The sequence below is a fragment of the Calidris pugnax genome, unplaced genomic scaffold, assembly GCF_001431845.1.
Source record: "Calidris pugnax isolate Ruff unplaced genomic scaffold, ASM143184v1 scaffold144, whole genome shotgun sequence".
In the NCBI taxonomy this organism is placed as follows: domain Eukaryota; kingdom Metazoa; phylum Chordata; class Aves; order Charadriiformes; family Scolopacidae; genus Calidris; species Calidris pugnax.
This window is the reverse complement of record NW_015090911.1, coordinates 5507394-5517603: the sequence shown is the minus strand read 5'-3', so window position 1 is coordinate 5517603 and position 10210 is coordinate 5507394. Positions and strand designations below refer to the sequence as shown.

Here is a 10210-nt window from a genome sequence, read left to right as displayed (position 1 = left end):
CGCTGGGCTCCCTGCTTTGCTGCGTGACCTCTCTGGGTCTCCTGGGGGACACCATCGCTTTGGCGGGGTCAATCCCACATCCCACACAGTAAGGGGAATCAGGGGAAAACGAGGAAACAAGAAAGGCTGAAATAGAAATAGATTTAATAGGAAAAGACTAAATAATTAACATTAATAATACTAAGGAACCATTATTGATCCCGATACCAATATAACATACACAAGAACTATCCCCAGCCCATTCTTTCTCCCAGCAGGGACAGCCAATAGTCATAGAGTTGTCCAGGCTGGAAGGGACCTCCAAAGGTCATCTAGTCCGACCCCCCGCAGTCAGCAGGGACACCCCCAACTAGACCAGGTTGCCCAGGGCCTCATCGAGCCTCTCCTTGAATATCTCCAGGGATGGGGCCTCAACCACCTCCCTGGGCAACCTGTTCCAGTGCTCCACCACCCTCACAGTGAAGAACTTTCTCCTAATCTCCAGTCTAAATCTGTTCCCCTCCAGCTTGAAGCCATTGCCCCTCGTCCTGTCACTGCAGGCCTTTCTAAACAGGCTCTCCCCAGCCTTCCTGTAGGCTCCCTTCAGGTACTGGAAGGCTGCTATTAGGTCTCCCCGGAGCCTCCTCTTCTCCAGGCTGAACAACCCCAGCTCCCTCAGCCTGTCCTCGTAGCAGAGGTGCTCCATCCCCCTGATCATCCTCGTGGCCCTCCTCTGGACCCGCTCCATCAGGTCCATGTCCTTCTTATACTGAGGGCTCCAGACCTGCACACAATACTCCAGGTGAGGTCTCACCAGAGCAGAGTAAAGTGGCAGAATCCCCTCTCTGGACCTGCTGGAAACACGTCTTTTGATGCAGCCCAGGATGGGACTGGCCTTCTGGGCTGCAGCTGCCCACTGCCTGCTCATGTCCAGCTTCTCCTCCACCAGCACCCCCAAGTCCCTTTCCTCAGGGATGCTTTCTAATACCTCACCCCTAGTCTGTACTGATGGCGAGGATTGTTCCGGCCCAGGTGCAGAACCTTGCATTTGCTCTTGTTGAACCTCATGAGGTTCACCTGGGCTCACCTCTCCAGGTCAATGTGGGACCCTGCGAACACTGCAGCTTCGGGAGGGAAGGGCTCAGGGCTCCGGCACCGGGGCAAGGAGTTCTTAGGATGGCAGCCATCAAGGCAGAGAGAGAGAGCACTACGCAGCAAACTTTCTAATTTATATTGAATGTGACATTCAGGGCACAAAATAGTCCTGTTAGCAGCTTGAGTCAAGTGCCTGGGTCTCACCCCTCCTCATCCCTGCACCTGGCAAGGCTCAAAGACACTGAGACCTTGAAACACACATCCCAGAGCTGGCTATAAAGTAAATATTTTCATAAATTCAGATACAACAGTCTTCTAAAAGTGCCGTTTCCCCAAGCCGCAGAGGAGGAGTTACTCCTGTGCCGCTCACACCAGGACACAGACGGATCAGAGCACAGAATCACAGAATCTTCTAGGTTGGAAGGGACCTTAAAGATCATCTTGTCTAACCGTCAACCTAACTGACAAAAATAGACACCCACACAACAAACAAGAAGCATCACCATCACTAAACCATACCTCCCAGCACTACATCAACCTGTCTTCTGAACACCTCCAGGGATGGTGCCTCGACCACCTCCCCGGGCAGCCCATTCCAATGGCTGATAACCCTTTCAGTGAAAAAATTTTTCCTAATATCCAGCCTGAACCTTCCCTGGTGCAACTTGAGGCCATTTCCTCTCATCCTGTCGCCTGTGACTTGAGAGAAGAGACCGACCCCCACCTCTCTACACCCTCCTTTCAGGGAGTTGGAGAGAGCAATAAGGTCTCCCCTCAGCCTCCTCCAGGCTGAACACCCCCAGTTCCCTCAGCCTCTCCTCACAAGACTTATTCTCCAGACCCCTCACCATCTTTGTCGCCCTTCTCTGGACCTCCTCCAGCACCTCTATGTCTTTTTTATGGTAGGGGGCCCAAAACTGGACACAGTACTCGAGATGGGGCCTCACCAGTGCCCAGTACAGGGGGACAATCACCTCTCACAGGGAGGCTCCTCTCGGCCTGCGGGGCTGCTGCCCTGTCACCGCCACCTCTGGCAGCACCCCCGCCCTCAGCTTTTCAAGTGTCACGTATTACCAGCAGACCGGCTAAAAATAAAATAAAAAAAATAAATAAAGCTCTGGTAAGAAAAACAGGGCGCCCGTGCCCCTGGCCGCCAAATATATATATGCATATATTCCCTCACGGCTCAGGGGGCTCGGGGAGGGGGAGGGGGGGCGCCCTGAGGCGGCCTCTGGCGAAGAGGGAAGCACTTCCGGGTTGCGCCCCGCCCCGCGCGGTGGGCGTGGCCTGGCTGAAGCAAAAGGGGCGGAGGGCGCCGCCGCCATTTTGTGGAAGCGAGCGCGGGGCCGGCAGCAGCCCGCCGTCTGCTTCAGCTTTCCCCGCAGGAGCCGCCACCACCACCGTACCTCTGCCCACCGCCGCCGCCGCCATGCTCTCCGCCCGTGTGGCTGCCGCCCTCGCCCGCTCCCTGCCGCGGCAGGCCGGCCTGGTGAGCGCGCTGCGTCCTGCCTCGGAGCGAAAAGGCGGGGGGAGGGAGGACGGGACACACGAGTGCCGCCGCCATCTTGGGGGCCACGGTGACATTGAGGGACCGCGGCCTCTGAGTCTCGTCGGGAGGATGGGGCGGGATGTGTGTGTCTGTGTGGGGGCTCGCTTTAGCGCTGGGGGACAGCGGGGTTCGAGCCTTTGCTGAGGACGGGGTGCCTTCGGCTGAGGGGTGGAGAGGGCCGGGGGGACGGCGTGTCCTTCCCCGGGGATGCGGGTTGGCACTGGTGAGGTCTGCTTAATACCCTGAAGGCTGCTCGATTCCAGTCAGGGTTAGGGATTGGAGTTGCGAGGCTTTACCAAATGGCATTTTTTTCCCTTGTGTTTGTGGAAAGAGTGAGGGTGTGAAGGTCTGTCAGGGCCTGTTCCCAGCCTACGTCCCTTGTGAAGGTGAACGGAGGAGAGGCCTACCCAGGCTTACACTGCATGGTGCTGCACGGCGAACTTTCTTTGGGATGTAGGATTATAATCTTTTAAAGCACTCGTTATCACAGCAGATCTTGGTTGGGTTTTTTTTCTTTTCTTTTCTTTTTTTTTTTTTTTTCCCCGTGCTTCAGAAATTCTGCAGTTAGTCTTTTCTTGGAAAGGCCAACCTCCAGAAGATGAAGTGTTATTTCTCCCTTGTGCAGAACCATGAGGCGTGCACCTATTTTTTTTTTTTATGCCCCAAGGTTTTGATGCTCAAAGCAACGGTGACAGAGGAGAGGCGGTGTTGCTTTGGGAGCTGCTGCAGTGCCGTGATGGTGACATCAGTGCAATGCAGAAAACTGCAGCCAGTAATTTAGAGCAGTCTCCGTTACTGCCTGTCCTTGCTTAGCAATGCTGGACTTGGTTCTGTAACTACAGTTATGGAGTGCTGTGAAGCTCAACTCAAAACTGAGACATGTTAAATACAGAAGATCATGATCAGAAATTTCAATGTGTTATCTCATCACATTTTTCTGAACGATTAAGGCAATCTCACTGTTACTGAAACAATTACTTATTTTAGGTTTCCAGAAACACCCTGGGTGCAGCGTTTGTTGCTACAAGAAACATCCATGCCTCCAAAACATGCTTTCAGAAAACCGGTGAGTCTGAGAAGGGTATTCATATAAGAGTGCAGTTTAAGAATTTGCTCCTTCAGACAAAAAGGAATTTGAATATGAGTGTGAGGGCGGTGCGTATCAGTTGCCAAAATACTTAAGGACATTTATATAGTGACAGTATTTAACAGTGAACTGTCTGTTACAGTCAAATCCAGGAGAGGTCACTTTAATGATTATTCAAATTATGCCCAAACCAAAGGAATGGTCACATGTCAGTTGGCTTATGCAGCTTACCTGCTTCATGGGGATTCTATTCAGTCTTCAACTCCTGCAGAATTATTTGAAAAAATGTCTCAAATTTCAATTTCCTGTCCTGTTGGTAACAGTGTGAAGAAACGGATGACTTTCCCAGGGCCTGCCTGGGTTTGACCTTGTGTCCTTGAATATAACTTTTGCTGCCAGCATCGTGGTGTTTAGAGAAGGCAGTGGTGCTGCATAGCTGTATTTTTGGTAGTGGTTCCTGTATGATTTTTTAGGTTTAGGGTGACTTAAAGGAACAGTTTCACACTATTCCTTACTGTTCCTTCACTGAGGAAACAGAAAGTTGTTGGAGGTTACTGCCAAAAAAATCGGAGGAAGATGGAAAATGCATTTTTATAGTTTATATTGAACAACTTGCTCCTTAGATATATTGAGTTAAGTATTTGGATCTTGGATTGCAAATCATTTGACACAGCATGTTTTGATGCCTCCAGTCTAAGTAAATGGTCTGCAAGCAGAGCTAGCATGTCTGTTCCTTCTGAGCTAAGTCTAATCTATTTAATTGCTTTATAGGGGCAGAGATTGCTAATAGTGTAGGACCTGCTGAAGGAAAGTGATGACTGAACAGCTATCAGTGTTTTGAACGAAGCTGGCTCATAATGATGAGTTGAAGCTGCTTTTATTGGCTGTGAATGCTGAAGCTGTTATTTAATTTATGCATCATATCTGAGGAATACCATTGCTCACTAGACCTTGTGGCATACCTGAGAAAGGTTACCTTGGCTTCTGAATTCACACTGTGCCTTAATGTGCTAAGTCCAGTTTGAAATGTCTCTTTCCAGGCACTGCTGAGGTATCCTCTATTCTCGAGGAACGTATTTTGGGAGCTGACACCTCTGCTGAACTTGAGGAGACTGGCCGAGTGCTCTCAATTGGTGATGGTATTGCCCGTGTGTACGGGCTGAGAAATGTCCAGGCAGAAGAAATGGTTGAATTCTCTTCTGGACTGAAGGTAAGCTTTCACTGAAGCAGTTTGCTCAGCCTAGAAATAAAAAGATATTTTTAAGAAGAAAGGACTTTTAAAAGGAGAATCTGAGACTATGCTTGGAATTACCCATATACAGACTTTATTGCAAGTTTAATGTGTAGTAACTACTTGAAATAATACTACAAAAAACAAATATTCTTTGAAGCTTTCAGTATCTGATTCTTGGCCAATATTTGAGCTTTATTTGCCTTCATCTGAGAACTATTAAGAAGTAATCTATCATTGGATTTTGTTTTATTTGATTTCAGGTGGGTTTTCTGTTTACTGTTGAATAGTAGCCTCTCTGCTCCAGTACAGTGTGCAGTTTGCTGCCTTCTTACAGTCCTGAGGGTGGACTAGAGTTAAAAAGCTATCTGACATTCTGACAGTACTTCAGCATCTCTCCCAGTATTTTTAATGACATCACTTGCCTTAGGCAGAGAAGAAGCTGGTGCTTTTCCCATGTCCAGTTCCTAGGCAAGAAGGAGGGGTTGTATTTGAACTCTGCTTATCCTTCCTGTTCTTGCTAGAGACAGAAATGACCTAATCCTAGGCTGCTGCAAGTACAATTAATTAAGTACTAACCTGAAGGCTTAGGCAGGTTCTCACACCAGTGTGGAAGAACGTACAGGCATTGTACGTAAAAGCAGAACATTGACTATTGCTACAAGTAAGGCTGAGATAAGATTATGTTGGATGTTCTACACTGTAGAACAATATTGGTATTAAACTGTCAAAGTCTTGTAGACATTGCCACAGGTTTTCTCAGGATCTTGTGATCTTTGTCCTAGGGTATGTCCTTGAATTTGGAGCCCGACAACGTTGGTGTTGTCGTGTTTGGTAACGACAGACTGATCAAGGAAGGGGATGTTGTGAAGAGGACGGGTGCCATTGTGGACGTTCCAGTTGGGGAGGAGCTGCTGGGCCGCGTTGTAGATGCCCTGGGCAATCCCATCGATGGGAAGGTGAGTCTAACTAGGTGTTGGCTGCCTCTGCTTCTATCTGTGCGATACAGATTGCAACAGGGTTTTTCCTCTCTTTCAAGGGTCCTGTTACGTCTAAGACACGTAGAAGAGTTGGCTTGAAGGCCCCTGGGATCATTCCCAGGATCTCTGTGCGGGAACCTATGCAGACAGGCATCAAGGCTGTGGACAGCTTGGTGCCCATTGGTCGTGGCCAGCGTGAGCTGATCATCGGTGACAGGCAGACGGGGTGAGTTCGATGACCAAGCTAAAAATGGGTCCTTCAACAGAAACTTGAGTACTGCCTGCGCCGATATACACAGCTGGAGGCAGAACTGCATGAAGGTTGGGAGAACCATAGGCAGCTTAACTTACCAGGCTTTATGTTACACAGGAAAACTTCGATTGCAATTGACACAATAATCAACCAGAAACGATTCAATGATGGAACAGATGAGAAGAAGAAGCTGTACTGTATCTACGTTGCAATTGGGCAGAAGAGATCTACCGTGGCTCAGCTGGTGAAGAGGCTCACTGATGCAGGTAGGGATTTTTGAAGGTGGCTGAGCCCGACACCTAGTGACATCCTGTTCTCTTTGTAATGCTGAATGCTGCTATGGCCTCTCCTAGATGCGAGTATGGACAACATTATTTTCTTACTAGATGAGTGAACTGCTTTCTTTTCTGGACAAGAAGTCTTTCTAGGTATCTGGGGAAAAAAAAAAACAAACCTCTTGCTGCGTTACGTTAGAAGACTCAAAACTGCTCAGTTGCTTCTGGAAAAGTCACCTTCTTTGATTTTTTTTTTTTTTTTTAGCAGAGTTCAGAGATTCCTCTTGGCAGTGAGGCAGGCCTGATTACAAACCATGTCCTACAAGTATTTATGGACTTGGTGTTTGTTTCATACATGTGCAAGTCAGTGTAAATGGCAGTTGCACGTTTAGTGGGAAGACTTTACTGCCCAAACACAGACTTTACTTTCTTTTCAGAAACAGCAATCTCCTTGTCCAAGGTTGCATTCGTAACAGAGCTTGCTAGAGATCAGGCACCTTATCTCTTGCCCAGAGGTCAAGCAGAGTCATACCTAGCAGGACGCACCCCACACGCATTTTAATGACAGTAATTTGTTTGGGACTATGAAACAAAGGGGTAGTATCTCCTTGCGGAAGCCAGGATATCACAGACTTTCAGGCTGAGTTACTTCTACAACCAAAGTGTTTCTTAGTGAAAGCTTAAACTTAATTTTAAATGGGAAAGAAGCCTGCAAGTGTTAAACAGTAGCAGCCATGAACTTGATCTTGAAACTTCTTATGTTAGTTGGGGTAATGGATGTGTTAATCCAGTAACAGTGTTTGTTCCATAACAACATAGTGGTGCTGCCTGGGCTTGCTTCAGCAATTAGCTCTTCACACGTGTGTTGTTCTTGCTCATTACGGTTGTGACGAGGTAATGTGCTTACACTTTGTGTGTCTCCAATTCTTTCCAGATGCCATGAAGTACACCATTGTGGTGTCTGCCACAGCATCCGATGCAGCACCCCTTCAGTACCTGGCTCCCTACTCCGGCTGCTCCATGGGGGAGTACTTCAGAGACAATGGGAAACACGCGCTCATCATCTACGATGACTTATCCAAACAGGTCAGGAAGCATTGTTTATTGACCTCATCGTCTAGCGTTGCTGTTTGTAGCTCTATCATCACCTCAGGGTTAGAAATTCAGCATTTTAAAAGAGCAACTGAAGTCTGAGAGCTGTCTTTACACCACACAGGCCGTTGCCTACCGTCAGATGTCTCTGCTGCTGCGTCGTCCGCCCGGTCGTGAGGCCTACCCAGGTGATGTGTTCTACCTGCACTCTCGCCTGCTGGAGAGAGCAGCCAAAATGAACGACTCCTTTGGAGGTGGCTCTCTCACCGCCTTGCCTGTCATTGAGACTCAGGCTGGTGATGTGTCTGCTTACATTCCAACCAACGTCATCTCCATCACTGATGGACAGGTAGGGCTTCTCCACACGCCGCTATTCCTGAATGACTTATTGGCAGGTCTCTGAGGAGGCCTCCAGGCTTCTGACCAAGGTAATAAAAAATATTTTCTCCTACAGATTTTCTTGGAAACTGAGTTGTTCTACAAAGGTATCCGTCCAGCCATCAATGTTGGTCTGTCTGTGTCCCGTGTGGGTTCTGCTGCTCAGACCAGGGCTATGAAGCAGGTAAGTGTGAAACTGCTGCTTTTACTGGAGACAAGTAGTGTGTAGGCTTTCCAGCCCATTTCACCCTAAAGAGCTGGGAATAAAGCTTTGTGTTCCTTAGCATTACGAAATAATAAAAGAACAAATTTGGGGGATCTCTTTGATATTTGTGGAGGGACTGGTGATCAGGGAAGGGAGCCATAGGACAAGAGGTAGTGGCTTCAGCCTGGAAGAGGGGAGATTGAGATGAGATGTGGGGAAGAACTTCTTTGGTGTGAGGGTGGTGAGAGCCTGGCCCAGGTTGCCCAGAGAAGCTGTGGCTGCCCCATCCCTGGAGGGGTTCAAGGCCAAGTGGGGCTTTGGGCAACGTGGTCTGGTGGGAGGTGTCCCTGCCCAGGGCAGGGGGGTTGGGACTGGATGATCGTTAAGGTCCCTTCCAGCTCCAACCTTTCTGGTTGCCTGGGGGGCGGGGGGGAGGGAGAAAGGAAAATAGTATCTGCATAAAGATAGAGGACTTGTTAAGTTCGTTATGCAGAACTGGGTGCTGATCTGACTGGAAATGGAGAATCCTCTCTTAACCCCCTGCTTTCAGTTCAGATATGGGATTGGTGAGGTTTGATACCAACTGTCGCCGTTTTAGGGAGGAATAGCAGCTTATGTTAAAAGGCCAAGCAGACGGTGGGATTTTTATATAATCATCTGTCAGAAACTTGAGATGCACTTGACTGAAATGTGAGGCCAGGGTATCTGTGACAACTGAAGGTCACAGACAGATGGAGGAGGTGTGAGCTGTGCCGTGTGTTGCAGGTGGCCGGTACCATGAAGCTGGAGTTGGCTCAGTACCGTGAGGTGGCCGCCTTCGCTCAGTTTGGGTCTGATCTGGATGCCGCCACGCAGCAGCTGCTGAACCGTGGGGTGCGCCTGACAGAGCTCCTCAAACAGGGGCAGTACGGTGAGTGTCCTGGGCGTGGCAGGTCTGCACTGCCCATTAGTCTCCTCTACTAACGAGGTCAGTCTTTGTGGCAGTGTTGGTAAATGCAGACGGAGGTGAACCACGTTGCCGACGCGCAGTTGATCTCCAGAGGAGGTCTTTGTGTGGTCTGATGTGTCCTGGTGCTGTCTCTCCCGCAGTTCCCATGGCCATTGAGGAGCAGGTTGCCGTCATCTACGCGGGTGTAAGAGGTCACTTGGACAAGCTGGAGCCCAGCAAAATCACCAAATTCGAGAGTGCTTTCCTCGCTCACGTGCTGAGCCAGCACCAGGCCCTCCTCTCCACAATCAGGTACCGTGATCTGACTGCGTCCCAGGGGTGTGGGCTCTGAAAATCCAGCCCATGCTTAAAATGAACCTATTTCCACACCTCTGATCTGGTAGTTGAATCACTTCCATCTAGTCAGCCTTGATGACGGAACAAGGTGGAACCTTGTTTAACTATTTTACAGCTGCTTTGAAAGTATTTATTGACAAACCTTTGGACTAGTGTTTTAGGAGAAGGGATGTTAATGTTCATTTCAGTGGCGTAGCTCCACGCATCAAACACAAATGTGTTAATTCCTCTGCTAAATTTGTTAGAAATGGGAAGGTTCCTTGTGAGGTTGGTTTGTCTTTGCCGTAGTTGGGGGTTGACCGTGTGTCTGTTCCTGCCTCAGAAGTTTAACTGAGCTCTTTCAACAGGACCGAAGGGAAGATCTCTGACCAGACAGAAGCCAAGTTGAAGGAAATTGTCACGAATTTCCTGGCTACTTTTGAGGCATAAACTGTTAAAAAACTGCTCCAACAGACCAGGCTGTTGTCATGATCCCGTGCTCCAGCTCCATCAAAGACTTAAAACTACGTGCGGCTTGAATGTACAGATCTCAGTGAGAATTAAAGTTTCCATGTAAAAAAACCAAAAACCCTTGTATTTTCTGTACTAAATGATTGCCTTCCTGGCTGGCTGCCTGGCCTGAGAACCATGGTGATAAACTCCCGTGGGCACAGGCTCACTAGAGGATCTCTGAAAAACGGGGGACATCTTGTAGGGAGAGTTTGATCCACCCAACATATGAGTCGGGGTGGCAGCTGGATTCTGTGGAGAAGACAGCTCCCATCCTGACAAGAGGCGAGGGTCAGAGAGTAACAGAATCTT

At 48.8% G+C, this 10210-nt stretch overlaps 1 protein-coding gene across 1 annotated transcript; it reads left to right on the top strand.

The window, feature by feature from the left end:
- Positions 1-2394: 2394 nt before the first annotated feature.
- Positions 2395-9977, top strand: ATP5A1 (ATP synthase, H+ transporting, mitochondrial F1 complex, alpha subunit 1, cardiac muscle). The gene is made up of 12 exons (XM_014949382.1): positions 2395-2563; positions 3611-3689; positions 4751-4920; positions 5727-5900; positions 5981-6147; positions 6292-6440; positions 7384-7535; positions 7666-7890; positions 7996-8103; positions 8890-9034; positions 9214-9364; positions 9757-9977. The coding sequence occupies exons 1-12, from the start codon at positions 2504-2506 to the stop codon at positions 9836-9838; spliced, it is 1662 nt and encodes a 553-aa protein (XP_014804868.1). The 5' UTR covers positions 2395-2503; the 3' UTR covers positions 9839-9977.
- The last annotated feature ends 233 nt before the right edge of the window (positions 9978-10210 follow it).

What these genes read in the sequence shown, in the direction of transcription:
- ATP5A1 (XM_014949382.1), top strand. Translation starts at nt 2,504, where the DNA reads ATGCTCTCCGCCCGTGTGGCTGCCGCCCTCGCCCGCTCCCTGCCGCGG. An exon ending in TGCCGCGGCAGGCCGGCCTG is followed by an intron (nt 2,564 to 3,610) that starts GTGAGCGCGCTG and finishes TACTTATTTTAG; the next exon opens with GTTTCCAGAAACACCCTGGG. An exon ending in AGACCAGGGCTATGAAGCAG is followed by an intron (nt 8,104 to 8,889) that starts GTAAGTGTGAAA and finishes CGTGTGTTGCAG; the next exon opens with GTGGCCGGTACCATGAAGCT.